At 35.4% G+C, this 15,431-nt stretch overlaps 1 protein-coding gene across 1 annotated transcript in view; it reads left to right on the top strand.

Moving 5' to 3' along the window:
• The window catches only part of LOC136032157 (chitin deacetylase 7-like), a 38,839-nt gene that overhangs the window by 17,743 nt on the left and 5,665 nt on the right, over nt 1-15,431 (top strand). The window contains exons 4-5 of the mRNA XM_065712340.1: nt 6,090-6,358; nt 11,001-11,196. Of these exons, the coding sequence (XP_065568412.1) occupies nt 6,090-6,358; nt 11,001-11,196 (465 nt within the window). The remainder of the gene's footprint in view (nt 1-6,089; nt 6,359-11,000; nt 11,197-15,431) is intronic.

The raw sequence follows: 15,431 nt of genomic DNA, 5'->3' as shown, positions 1-15,431 counted from the left end.
TGACTGCTGGATCTCAGCGGGAACCAAGTTCCAAGCACGCCCCACAGTCACAGTCAGGCCGAAGTCTGAACGAACCGAGGGACTAGCTGGAACCATCATATCCTCACGGTTACGAACCATATAGAAATTTTTTTCCCCTACTAGTTTAAGCAGTCCCGAAAAACAACATGGGAGATCTCCCTGGAAGTATTGATATGCCAACGAAGATAGAGATAAAACATAGATATCTTTAATTTTGAGGAGGTCAAGAGGAATGTGTGTAGCCGAGGGAGAATTCTTGCCGCTTTCTCATAAAGATTGTGAATAGGAGCAAGTACCAAGGGAAATGTGGACATCCACACAGACGAACAGTAACATATATAAGGGTAAATCAGAGAGAAGTATAAAAGACGGAGGATAGGGAAAGGAAATAAACGCTTTAATTTTCGGATGATCCCAAGTCCACGGGAAATTTTCACTCTTATTATTTGAACATGCCACTTAAATGACAAATTTTCATCCAAAAGAACTCCCAGGAATCGCACATATCGATTCGGGGTGCGACTTATGGAGCCGCTTGGTGTATGAAGCTCAGTTATTGTGGGGCAGCTCACACCTTTACGAGAAAAAATAGGAAGGTAGGACTTTTTTACATGTAAAGTTAGTTGATTTACGTCAAACCAAAATAGTATTTTCTCAGTCATTGCTTGAAGCTTTTGAATAAGGGATGATTCATTTGGAGCTGTAGCACCTAAAGTAGTGTCATCTGCAAATGCTATTAATTCTTCTTGACTATCAGATGTGAACACCAACGTACTCTGAGAGTAAGATTTGTGACACAATCCACAGCAAACATTGTTAATTGGGGTGTTAAAAAGTCGGTAGAGATCGTTCACATAGATGAGGAAGAGGGTTGGCCCAAGAATAGAACCTTGGGTTACTCCGTATTCAATTGGACCTTTTTCGCTTCTGTGGCGATAGATCTGTCAGTTAGGTATGACGAGAACCAAGACAATGCTTCCCCACGGACACCAAAATGACAAAGTTTACCAATGAGAATCTTATGTGTTAGGCTGTCAAAAGCTTTTTTCACATCAAGAAAAATAGCTGCAGGAATAAGATTAGAATCTAAAGATCGTCGTATAAACTGAAGAAGTCTATTACAAGCATGTTCTGTAGAATACTTAGCGCGAAACCCAAACTGATGCTGATGGAAAAAAAATTTAGCTTCAATAAATCTCTGCAGACGTTTGAGTATTGCCCTTTCAAATATCTTAGAGAACACTGACAAAAGAGAGATTGGCCTGTAGTTCCCAAGATCCTTTCGGTCACCTCCTTTAAAGAGAGCTATAACACGTGCAAGTTTAAGACGTTGGGGAAATACTCCTAGTTGAAATAACCTATTAATCAAATGGTTTATTGGGGTGATAATCGATGGAAGAATATTTATAATTACTTTAGCAGAAATTTGGTCAAAACCTGCTGAAGAATTCTTTAAAGACAGAACAATATTTATAATTTCCTGCACCGTAACCTCCCCAAGAACCATTGATTTCAAGCACGAGGGACCTAAGAACTGCTTCCAAGACTGTGACACAGAGGAATAAGAAACGCTATTAGCAGTTTTTTCCCTATCTCCGCAAAGAATTTGTTCATATGATGTCAAATTTGGCCTTTTTCTGTTACAAGTTGATCGTCTACAATGAGAGATTTAGGGAGACATTCTGGTTTCATGGATGGCCGGCGAACTTCCTTAATCACATCCCACGTCTTTTTTATATTTTTACCGCAATCAACAAATCTTTTTGAAAAATATACTGTTTTAGCTCTGCGAATAATTGATTTCAGAAAATTACGGTACAACTTATATGCTTCTAACTTGGCCTTATTTGGTCTTTTTTTGTACTCCTTCCGGAGGTTCTGCTTCCTTTTTATTGATTTTAGGACTCCAGATGTTAACCAGGGAGCTACAGGTGTTGATCTTTTTGATCGAGGATTTTTTAAAGGAGCTTTTAGACAATAAGACGTGAATTTTTCCTTAACAGTGTCATAAAACCGGCCAAATATGTCATTATAATTGCCTAAACTAATATTTTCTGGTAAAGAAAAGTCCCATTTATATGTACCTAGATCTTCTTTCAATCTATCCAGCTCCACTGGTGAGCAACAAAATCTCGGTTTATCCTGGGGGACTAATCTTTGTGGATTTTGGAGGACTTGAAACAGGGCTGAAACTGGCAAATGGTCGGAAATGTCAGAAAGCAGTACTTCATTCCTAATGGAGTGTAGCGATGAATTATTGTCAATTAATGTTGCTGACTGGTTTGAAATCCTTGTCGGTATGTTTATACAAGGAGCCAATCCGTACGAAATTAGTAAAGACAAGAGATTAGAAGCCTGCCTAGATGACGATTTCGTATGGTCAAGGTTAAAGTCACCATCAATATAACTTCATATTTTTCAGCAAAAACTTTCCTAAGAACGTCTTCCAATGTTTCAAGAAATTCAGTCGCAGATCCGCTTGGAGAACGATATACTTCGCCAATTATTACCCTTTCCTTAACGTTAATTGGGATTTCAATAAAAAGTGACTCAAATATTTTTTCATTATTTATGCATAAATCATGTCTTAGTACAGCCTGAAAATTATTTTGGATGTAAAATCCGAGTCCACCTTTTTTGCCCATCTTACGGTTAAGAAAAATCGACATATAACCGGGAATATCCAAAAGTACCTGATTATTCTCATTCAAAAATGTTTCACAGAATTTAGGCCCTGAACGTTAAGATGCACAACCGGAAAAACATCACCCCACCGAGCTCCGGAGCCCCAAAATCTCAGCTCCTCCACAAACATGGTATCAATAATATTCTCAAAATTTTCATCAAAACTCGTATTGGGGGCTTTACCAACCGGATTATTTATAATTTTATTAAAATTAACTCTCTTAAATTCATTATCATTTAATCTCCCTAATGTTATGTAGGCGTTAATCCCCAACGGAGAATCAAAATTAACCATAATTACTTACCGAAACAGGTGATCGAGAGTCATGCTGTAGTCGCGTGAACACCAGTGACGTCAACTGCTTAACATTCCCAAGTAAAAAGGCTAAGAAACGAACTTGATTATTTTGATCTGAAACAAAAAAAATGACAAGTAAAATAGCACAGGAAGGTGTAAATACTGAGGGAAAAGAAAGAAAAATAAAAGGGAAAAATACAATAAGACAAACAACAATAAAGAACAGCACATTTTTTAAATATATAATATATAGAGTGGAAGCGAGCACTCGCTAATGATCATGTGTCAGAATCAAAATCAGTATTGGCCGAGGGGAAAACTAGGGTAAACGGGTCGTAGCATGCGTCATCAACCTTGATCCAGTTGGAACTAGGAGTCTTTTTGGACTCTACCCTTTTGAACCACCTTGGTTTGAAACACTTTATCGGAGGGTCCGATGCCGGGCGCGAGATTTGTCTGATGGGGCGTTTAGCTTTACTTCTAAGTCTATAGATGGCCGTAAACTTAATATCCCCGTAGTTCCGTATCGACATTTCTGATAAAAAATCATTAACAGTTTCTTCAATGTTTTCATTTTCCTTGTTGGGTATCCCATGGATAAGAAGATTCTTGCGTTTAGCATACAATTCGGTTCTTAAACACTGGTCTTTAACTGCAACAAGTGCAGATTTCCAGTCAGTGTTTTCTTTTTTTAACGCTGCATTCTCCCTACGAATATTTTCAATCAGTTGCTTCAAGTCGTCAATACGCTCATCGAAATACTTTTTCGAGACAGACATCGATAATTATATTATATCGGTAATTAATATATTGCTAAATATACGGTACGCTCGCTTCTTTCCTCAACTCATCAAACTGACATATCAAAGAAACTTACAGGCATGGGCCCCTTTCTTCATAAAATCCAAATATGAGGGGCCCCGGAGTTAACAATGCAGTAATTGATGTAAAACAGGATTTCACAGTTAAGAGAAATATCACGAAGTAAAAGAGATGTCTTGCCTCGACAAGAGTTAGTTCAGTACTGAACAGTCTCATTGAGGACTAGTTTTTTTTTTTTTTTTTTTTATTTCGGTTACAAAAAAACTTGGTTTGCTCTTTACTTGGCTGCAGCTACTGGTTGAATTGAAAGTAAAAGAGCTAGGACAAATTACAGTGACAATAATATTTTCTACGAAACTGCAAAAGTGAAATAACGAAAAAAGAAAAAAAATTGGTGCCATTCAGGATTGAAACCAACATTTGGATGGCTAGTGATATATATTCTAATTAATATACAAACCCCCATGGTTTTCAAACACAGAAGATTCAGTAGAGAAATATTCTTTAAGCTCTTCTGCCCCCCCCCCCCCCCGAGGAAGACTACTGTCTACTTCATAGAGTAAAACCTTTTTATGTTAGAAATATTAGAAAGTAAAAAATTAGGAAGAACTACTATTTCCTCAGCCCTTGTGCTGTGCGATATTATTGGACCTTTACTTTAAAAACGACATTGAAAAAGAGAAACGAAAATCACTATTGGTTCGAGCAATAAATAAGGCTGCAGTAAATGCTGTATGATACCCTGTTACAAATTAAAGGGACTGGAGCATCCTCCTCTAAAGTATGATAGTTCCGGTTCATTTCAGGCAATAGGTTTTCTATAGTCAATATCTGAAAAAAAAAACAAAAAAAACTTTAGTTTTTAAATAGCTTATTAATGGCAGTAAATATGAATGGTTCCACTTTATCCAATATGTTGCCGCTAAGATTCCTTGGATAAGTAATCCTTTGGACCTTTCCATACCCTCTAAAAGATATTAGTTTTCAAAATGCTCAGGAAAAAGAGATATAGTATTTTCATTAAGATGGAAACTTCAAAGTACCGTGAGTACAAATAAGTCCGTGAGTACAAATAAAAGACGGGAAAACAAATTGCACCGATCGATAGAGTATGCTAAACCAATGGAAAGGGCCCTGATTCCAAACACCTTCTGGTGAAAACTAGATTATCTTTTAGACTACATAACTAAAATTTCCTTTACTAATAGTTTGTAAGTCAGTAGTAAAACTTCCACCTCATCCTTGATAATATTAAACAACAATAAAAAAAAGTTTTCAATTGAATGTAAAGAGCAATATTAGACCACAAAACGAACAGAAACTTATTATGTATGTTCTGGGAATTGCCCCTTCTTCATCACCTCGCTCTTTACGCTAAAGTTTTTCGACATTTATAAAAAGCTACTGATTTTTCCAATTAAATAATCCTTGGGTTTCAGGAGTCGTTTTTAAAGAAATGGAAAAAATCAAAATTTTGCGTAAAGAGCGAGGTTTTGAAGAGGGGGCAATCTCCCTCGTATATAGTGTAAGTAGCGATAATACGTTATCGCTTGTATACGTAATAATTTCTGTTTGTTTTGTTTTTATATTGGTCCTTACTTTCAGTTGAAAAACTTTTTTTTTATTTGATTTCTGATCTTTTTCAAGCAACGCCTGGAAACCTGGCTCCACCACCACGGAAAAATTCCCCTCCCACGGAAATATCCTCTGGAAAATTCAATCCTGGTGAAAATTTACCCCGGACAATTACCCTTAACAGCTCCGTGTGTAAAATTGATTCAGTAAAAAGAAAGCAAGACATATAAAGAAATTTTGTATAGGAATTCTGGTAAACTCCCCCAGTATACAATTTTCCCTGGAAGGCTCACCCCAAGATAATTCTCTCTCCATGTAAAATTTTCCTTGTGCAAAATCCTCCGGCAAAAATTTTTTCCTCTCTTCCTCGACCGAAAAATGTATGCATATTTTGCAAAATACCAATACTATACAAATACTATGCGTAAACAATTATAAAATTTTATAACTTAAAGACCTTTCCCCAGGGGTTATGAAGGGTCTTTTTATCTCTAAAAACATAGTTAAAAGGCCTTTCAACTATGCTAAACAAAACGGCAAGCTCAGAATTTTGATCGGATGATTTTGGGAAAAAAGTGGCATTAAAACGTCACGTCACTTTAAAACGGCACTAGAACTTTTAATTTCCATGGTAATTTCGGTATTAACATCAAATCTTATTTGCTTTAAAACTCATTTTTGCTTTCAGGGAAGCCGAGCTCCATTTCTTCAGCCTGGTGGAGATAACATGATTGAAGCCCTCATTCAAGCTGGTATACAATACGACATGTCTTTTCCAACTAGAAACTATATTGATCCTCCAATGTGGCCATACACCTTGGACTATAGAACAACCCAAGATTGTGCAGTTCCTCCTTGCCCTGTAGAGTCACATCCAGGATTTTGGATTTTACCTATGGTGAACCTTCAAGCCTTGGAAGATGATGAATTCTGCGCAATGGCAGACTCATGTCCTATGTATGTCCAATCTACTATTTATTATATTACTAAACACAAATTAGAGAAGACACAATAAATCCCTGCTTGGAACTACCATCAGTGGAAGAGACTGAGAATGCCAACCCCTTGTGAATAAAAACAAGTCTCCCAAGGGCCTTACCTCCGCTTCACTGAGTAAGTGAAGGAACACTGAAAGTAGTGGTATTTCACTGCAGAGTTCCAGTGCTCTCTTCATTGATTGTTATAAAAAAATTCTTTCAGGAAAAAGAATAAAAAACCATCTTAAAACAATCCAAAATAAAAAAATAATTAGATAATCTTAACGATCAAAAACTACTACGAATGAATAAATGAAACCCATACCCAATATAAACCCAATAAAAAAAGGAATAATCACATAAACTTAAAAATAACGTATGCTCGCATAGATGAATAACTAAATCCTAAAATAAAAAGAAAATGCAAATGAATAATGACGTCAGACATTTAGACAGATACTTTTATTTTACTTCACCAAAAAATAACACAACAATATTGTATAAAAACTAAGCAATCACATAAAAGACAAAAGTTCTGAAGGTGGCTGTATATTCTAACCACATTTTAACTTAAAGTTAATAGCAACAAGAAAAACTAATTTACAATTTCCTACAAATGCAAAAATGAAACAAAAAGGCAATTAAAGACGTAAATCATTAAAGAAAAATTGTTTTTCTTTGACACAACCTACCAATATCCCCACTTCCCTACAACCCTTCCCATAAACCTCCAAAACTAAACCACCTATCAATTTTTTTTTTACTTTCTTTGTAACAGAATTAAGTTCTAAACCGCTCTTATACTATCCGATGTTTCTAATAGCGAAACCGTACCTCGTTGGGTGACAGATTTAATGAACCAGATGGTCAACGGATCTAGTCGTGTAGTCATGCTAAACGGAATTTTGGGATAATATATTCCAAAAGTACTAAGGGGACAGCTTGTTTTAACACTCTAACACAAAACTCGATAGCTGATCGTCACGCTGGTGCAACTCCCCGAGTACCCTTATTGAACCCATTTCAAGCATAAAAAACAACAACATTAAAATAAACCAAAAACAAGCTACATACCTCCACACCACATTGTTTCAACATTACATTGGAAATGCGAACGCCCTTGCGGTTGTTGCTAATGTTCTGCTTGATGCTTCTTTTACAGGTTGTTCCCTCGCCTTGCCAAGTCCTGATGTTTGCCGCGTCTTTGACTCCCTGATCTACCACTTCATGCTTTTAAGGGCTGCTAAGAGAGGATCAAATCTGGCAATTATCAGATATCCAAAGGATATGTATGCTAAACTACATGTCCAACTAGAATCCCTGTTAAGAAAGATGAAATGTCAAGGCCACTGGATGGAAATGTACCATTTAAGAGAGGAGCTAGAGTAGGTGCATTGCCTCACCTTGTTATTTCAATAATTATATCCTCGAACCTCGAGACCACATTCAGATGTATTGCGTTCTTTTTGGCTTCAGTATCTCTTTAGTCACACATGTTGATTACATTTTTAACCTCAGCCAAACTTTGGACAGCATTTCTGAAACTCTCTAAAAATTGCAAACATAATACCTAAATCTGGTCTTGAATTCAACGCGGAAAAGTTCAACGTAGTCTTTCTTAACTGGAAATATCCATTTCCTGATGAAGTTGTAATTGGAAATTCAATGACCCACCCGTCTGACAAAATTGTTTATACTTGACATTCCCATTGTCTCTCACACTCGTCATCTAACCGAGCACATCAGATACCGCAGATCAGCTTCATATGGTTCCATAGTATCAGCTAAGCTCGGTTCTATCGCTCTTATTTGTCGACGCTTTAAAACACTGTTGTTCTCCCACATATCCTCTACTTTGCACCTTTCTGGAAGATTCTTACTCACGCTGATAAATTGAAAATATGCTCCACTTTCTTCCGTTTCGCGAAATAACTACTGAGATATGCAATTATCCAATTTGAACACGTGATTCAATGCTCATCAAAAGTTTCATATAGAAGATCTTAATATAGCTGTTGCTAAAAATTATAGAAAAAATTACAACCGAAAGATGTCAAAACATGGTTCAAACCACTATAGATAAATTTAAATTTATCTACAGAGCTTGGAACCAACCCCTACACTAGCTACACTGTCGTAGTTGTTTAATGCTCTTTTGCTTTTGTGTTTTTTTTGTGTTTGTTTTTTTTGTGTTTTTTTGTGTGTTTTTTTGTTGTGTTTTTTTTTGTGTGTGTGTGTTTTTTTTGTTTTTTTTTTTTTTTTGCTCAGTCATTTTCATTTTTTCTGAAGACGGATCTTCAATAAATAATAATAACAATGAATGGCTTTCACAGAATTTTTTTCGGATGTCTTGTGGTAAAAGGGGGAGTGGGAGTTGGGCTATTAGCCCTCCAATCTTGTTGGTCAGTCATTAAGACACTAGAACTTTTGATTTTCATTCGAAAGAGCCCTCAGTCGACCTTCTAAGATCATTGGTTCTATACAGTCACCTCTGGAAAAAAACAAAAAACGAAATAAACACACATCCGTGATATTTCTTCTGGCAAAAAAAAACAGAAACTTCAACATTTATGTAGATAGGAGTTTGAAATCTCTACACTAGGGTTCTCTGATATGCAAAATATGTCAATTTGAACAGGTTGTTCAAAGCTCATCAATAGTCTTCATATAGAAGATCTTACTATAGCTGTTGCTAAGAATTATAAAAAAAACACAGCCAAAAGATATCAAAACATGCTTGGAACCAACCCCTAAAATACTTACACTGCCGCAGTTGTTCAATACTCTTTTGCTTTTCTGTGTTTTTTTTTTTTTTTTTTGTGCTCCGTCATTTTCTTTTTGTATGAAGACGGGTTTTCAATAAAAAATTGTAATGATAACAATCAATGGCTTTCTTGGAATTTTGATCAGATGTCCTGTGGTAAAAGGGGGAGTGGGAGTTGGGCTATTAGCCCTCCAATCTTGTTGGTCGTTGGTTTAAGGGCACTAGGAATTTCCATCTCCTTTCGAACGAACCATCTATCGACCTTCTAGGATCATTGGTTCGATACGATCACCTCTGGAAAAAACAAAACAACGAAAAAAACTCACATCCGTGATATTTCTTCTGGCAAAAAAAAAAAAAAAACATAAACTTCAACATTTATGTAGATATAAGCTTGAAATCTCAACAGTAGGGTTCTCTTATATACAAAATATGTGAATTTGAACTGGTTGTTCAAAGCTGTTGCTAAGAATTATTGAAAAAAATACTGCCAAAGGATGGCATAAGATGGTTGGAACCAACTCCTACAATACTTACACTGTCGTAGTTGCTTAAGACTCTTCTGCTTTTGTGTGTTTTTTTTTGTTTTTTTGTGCCCAGTCATTTTCTTTTTGTATGAAGACGGGTTTTCAATAAATAATGATAATAATAACAATCAATGACTTTCTCGGAATTTCGATCAGATGTCTTGTGGTAAAGGGGAGTGGGAGTTGCGCTATTAGCCCTCCAATCTTGTTGGTCATTGATTTAGGGCACTAGAATTTTTTGATTTCCATTTGAACGAGCCCTCTATCGACCTTCCAGGATCATCGGTTTGATACGATCGCCTCTGAAAAAAAAAAACTAAACAAAAAAACGAAATAAACACTCATCTGTGATATTTCTTCAAGCAAAAAAAAAGAAAGTTCAACATTTATGTAGATAGGAGCTTGAAACCTCTACACTAGTGTTCTCTGATATGTAAAATCTGTCAATTTTAACAGGTGGTTCAAAGCTCATCAGTAGTCCTCATATAGAAGATTTTACTGTAGCTTTTGCTAAGAATTATAGAAAAAAATACAACCAAAAGATGTAAAAACATGCTTGGTACCATCTCCTACACTAGCTACGCTGTCGTAGTAATAATAATGCTATCAATGGCTTTCTTGGAATTGTGATCGAATGTCTTGTGGTAAAAGGGAGAGTGGGAGTTGGGCTATTAGTCCTCCAACCTTTTTGGTCATTTATTAAGGGCACTAGAACTTTTGATTTCTATTCAAACCAGCCCTCTTCCGATCTTATAGGAGCTTTGGTTCAATACGATGAACTCGGGAAAGAATACAACAAAAAACGAAATAAACACACATCCGTGATATTTCTTCTGGCAAAAAACAGAAATTTTAACATTTATGCAGATAGGAGCTTGAAATATCTATAGTAGAGTTGTCTAATATGCCAAGTCTAATTGTGTGATGTCCATAAATTATTTTACTTTCTGGGAATTTTCCCCCTTTTTTGAAAATCAGGCAATATTTAATTTTTCCATCAAATATTTTATGCAATATCAAGCAAAGTAATAAATTTTCAAGGGGTGTCTTCGACCTGTGACTTCTTTCTCATGCAAACAGGTAGTTTGGCACCCAAGTCAATTGAAATCTTTCTCAATACATCGTAAAGTTTCTATATAGATGATTTCACCAGCAGACAATTTCTTATATTTGCAGCATTATTCTCCCTAAACAGGTTCAAGGAAAACCATCGAGTAAAAAAACAATAATTACTGGTCACAAGAAGATTGGTTTAGAGATACTTGGGTGGGAAAATACTGTAAAACAGGTACAACTGATCTAGAGGTATTTTGACTTATATAATTTTTCAGAATGCAAACAGCTGAAGAGCAAAAAAATTTCCTGATGACGAATTTTCGACGTCACTACGATACTACACGTGCTCCATTTGGTATTCATGCTCACGGAGCTTGGTTCCAAGATAACCCACAGGTCTTGCAGGGATACGTCGACTTCCTTGATGAAGTTTTAACTTACGGTGATGTTTACGTAATCAATCCCGGACAGGTATGCTATTTTTGCATCTTTTATTTTGCTGTTGTGTATTTCTGTTGTTCTGTTCGCTTTGCAAGCCTGTCAACCTGCTGTGAGAGCTAGTTAGAATTGAAAATGAAGTCAAGAAAAAATTGGACTTGAAAAATTGAACAAAAAAAATACAGACATAGAATCTAAATTAATTAAGTGTGATATTAAACAACAGTTTTGGTAGTCCAATATTATGGTTTTCAATTAGATTGCATCAAACGCTTTTTACTTTTAGAATTTTTATACAAATTTCTAAATACCTACATAATAAGTACAACAGTAAAAATTTGTCAGAAAAAAAAAGAATCAACACGAAATGCACAAAAAAGAACAACAATACTATGACAAGATCTGCTACCTATACTCATTTGTATAAGTAAATCTTTTTCTATTAACTATTAATTAATTTACAACACCTCCATTAAGGTTGCTTTGGACCTTTGGTATATGGTCGCAGTTAGGCAGCCAACAGTACTTTAATTTTAAAGTATACTCTTCTCTACCTGGTACATGGAATAATTACTGTTTGTTTACATAAAAGTTCTTTCGTATTATATCAGTCAACTTTCGCCATTTTTGGTTTTTCATAATTACCATTATTTTTGTTCATTAAAGAGCTCCAAACTTTATATACCTTTAAAGTGATGTAATTTCAATCACCAATTAGCTTTTGGTGCCTTTTTTCTGCCCTTTTGCTCTTATTGTCAGTTTTTTCATGTAAATCTGCAAGAGCCATTTCAAATATGAATCACTAGTTAAACTGTGCTATTGAACAGTTTGTGGTAAGTAAGGAACGTAATTAGAAAAAACCTTAATTTAAGGAAAGAACTGTCATTAAGGATCAACCAGGGCTAATAGTAACCGAAAGTCCAAAAAGAGTAGATTTTATAACTGGTTATACATCAAAGAATCTGCTATTTATCTTGATTCTTAATATATCATTAAATAAAAAAACAAGTCTTTGAAATGAAAGTAAGGAGCGACATTAAAACTTAAAATGAACAGAAATTACTCCGTATATGAAAGGGGCTTTTCCTCCTCAACGCCTCGCTCTTTACGCTAATGTTTGACTCTTTCTCTTAACTCTACTTCTTAAAACAGTAAAAAATATATAAGTAAAACATATATGTAAAAATATACAAAAAACACATTAAAAATATACGTAATTTACGAATTAACTTACGTAACGAATTTCTATATTCGTATGTTTTTATTGCGTATATGAGGGGGTTTACCCCTCGTCGATACCTCGCTCTTTACACTAAAGCTTAAATTCTGTCCCAATTCCTTAAGAATGACCCTTGAATCACAAAGGCCGTAGAATAAATAATTACTAAAAATACTTAGCGGAAAGAGTGAGGTATTAGATAAACCCATCATATGCGTAATAATTTCTGCTTGTTTTAAATTTTAATGCTGCTCCTCACTTTCAGTAGAAAAAAAAATTTTCATATTTATTTTTTCATTGTTTTTTTAAATTATGCTAAAAAATCCTGCGCCCCCTTCATTGAAAGTCTCTTCCCAATTAAGAAGTTTTTCCATGGAAAGATCCTCCCACGTAACCCCCCCCCCCCACCTCAACTCTCCCTCCCAAACCAAAAAAAAATCCCCCTGAAAACGTCCGTACACTTCCCAGGAACCATTGCTATATGTATCAAATAAAAAAAACTAGTTTTTTTTAACTGAAAGTAAGGAGCGACATTAAAACTTAAAACGAACAGAAATTACTCCGTATATGAAATGGGTTGTCCCCTCCGCAATCCCTCGCTCTTTACGCTAAAGCTTTTAATTGTTTTAAAAAGTAGAATTGCAGCAATCGACGCTAAAGTTTTTATTGTTTTAAAAATTAGAGTTGAGAGAAAGAGTCAAACTTTAGCGCAAAGAGCAGGGCGTTGAAGAGGGAACAGCCCCTTCCATATACGGGGTTATTTCTGTTCGTTTTAACTTTTAATGTCGCTCCTTACTTTCAGTTAAAAAAAACTTGCTTTTTCTATTTAATTTCAGTAAAGCGCAATTTGTGTTCTGGTCTCGAGAAGGCATAGGGTTTATCAGCCCTGCTCATGTCAATTTTTGCTCGTTTTGAATTTAACTTGGCTTTTTTATTTTAATTTATGTTCGTTTAGAGTTTCATTTATTTATTGATAGTGATTTGTGGTTTGTTTTACGCTTGGAAGATTACTTTATTTAATTTTTGCACATTCTTGGCTTAATGAAGCTCTTTACTTTTCTTTGAAAAACTTGTCTTGTGGAAAAAAGTTTTTAAAATTAATATTAAATACAAAAACAAGTGTTTTCAACTGAAAGTAAGGAGCAACAATAAAACTTAAAACGAACAGAAATTATTTCATATATGAAAAAGGCTGCCCCTTCCTCAATACCCTGCTCTTTATGCTAAAGCTTGTAGTACTTTTAAAAACGCTTCTGATTCTAATTAAACAGCCCCTGTGTTTCAGGAGTCGTTCTTGATGAACTGGGACAAAAGTCAAACTTTAGCGTAAAGAGTGGGGCAGGCACGTACGCAGGAATTTTTTTCGGGGGGGGGGCAAAACCTTCGAAACAGCAGATATAAAGTAGCATTTTTTTTTATAGTAGCTCAGTTTATGTTCATAGCGATTTAGAACCAGTGATTAATCTATTATATCCCACTGAGAGGGAAATTTTAGGGTTAACAGTGCAATATGGGTGCTGTGGGGAGTAGTTCTTCTATTGCGAAAACATTAATTTTAATGAAAAATGATAGTTTCCAAAATTAATCCATTAAAAGCTGTACTTTATCCTGAAAAGGGGGGATAAACGCCCTAATATCAAGGATAATTCTATTTTGATGTTGAAAGCAAACTCTCTTTACAAAAAAAAAATAATAAAATAACAGTACAATGACTAATTACTTCAAACAGGGTAAAAAATTAGACAGAAAATGGGTTAATAATTGGGCAGTGACTTGACCAGATAATTGCATTCTGTAAAATCCTCAAAAAAGGCTTCACACATGTATCTAGATTCTTAATAAATGTCCTACTTTTGCCAGAAATCCCAAGAAACCATGGGGAAACTAAACATTTCACAAAATTTCGGGGGGCCTGGGCCCGAAGGCCCCTCCCCCCTGCGTACGTGCCAGGAGTGGGGTATTGAGTAGGGGGCAGGCCCTTCATATATGGAATAATATCTGGTCATTTTAAGTTTTAACGTTGCTCCTTATTTCCGATTGAAAAACTTCAGCCGTTAAAAATTTACAAAACCAACTTTTTGCAGACAGGAGCTTAAAATATCTGAAGTATGGTTTTATGATATGCTGAATGTGATGGTGTGATTTTCAGTAAGATTCCTTTACTTTTAGGGAATGTTCTCCCTTTTTTTGAAAATTGGTCAAATTTTCTCTGGCTAGTAACTTTTAAAGGGCAATATTAAACTTAATTAATCTTTTATTTTAAGAATCGGCATAAAAAGATAATTTTTTAATGGATCTTTTTTCAAATTTTGTTTTTTAGTGTTTTGGATATTATTGGATCGAGTTGCTCCTTCTTTACAGTTCGTTACCGTGAACTGTTAGAAAATTCTTCAAGTTTAAAGTTAACCATCAATAGCTAAGGGCCTGAGAAAAAAAAGCCTGATTTTCAAAAAAGTGGAAAAACATCCCTGATAAGGGCAAGCGAGCGGGAAAAAAAATTATCTCATCAAATTGTTACATCATATTGTAGGTGTTTCAAGCTCTCACGCATAAAAAATGTGAGATTTTCTATTTTTTTTTGAATCTCTTACTAATTGTTAAATAAAGCGCTGTCTATTCAAAATACAAACAATAAAAATATATAGCATGCTATGTTGTTAAGATTTTCGTTCTAGGCGGTTCACAGGCAGCGCAATGGCCATGCCTGAGTGAAAAGCGACGTTGGCACAATTATTTTATTATTTTTGTTTTGTTTCGTTTTTTAGACCAAGGCACTTCGTATTGAAGGAGTTGTTGAAACTTCGAAAAGCGCTCACTGGATTAAAAATTTCAAGGGTTATTGCCGTTTTAATAGTCTAAAGTAATTGAAGGGCAACCAGCGCCCCATGCCCATTATTTCACAAAACACATCCATTCAAAATTCTGAGACAACCATTTTGTTCAGCGCAGTTGAAAGGTTTGGGAATTATGTCTTTGAAGGTGACAAACCCCCACAGCCCTCAGGGCAAGGGTTGTAAGTTATGACGTTGGGGCGTATAAGGTTTTTATG

This window comes from Artemia franciscana, chromosome 10 (assembly GCF_032884065.1).
Source record: "Artemia franciscana chromosome 10, ASM3288406v1, whole genome shotgun sequence".
In the NCBI taxonomy this organism is placed as follows: Eukaryota; Metazoa; Arthropoda; class Branchiopoda; order Anostraca; family Artemiidae; genus Artemia; species Artemia franciscana.
The sequence above is the reverse complement of the archived record's forward strand: the minus strand, read 5'-3'. Positions and strand labels throughout refer to the sequence as shown.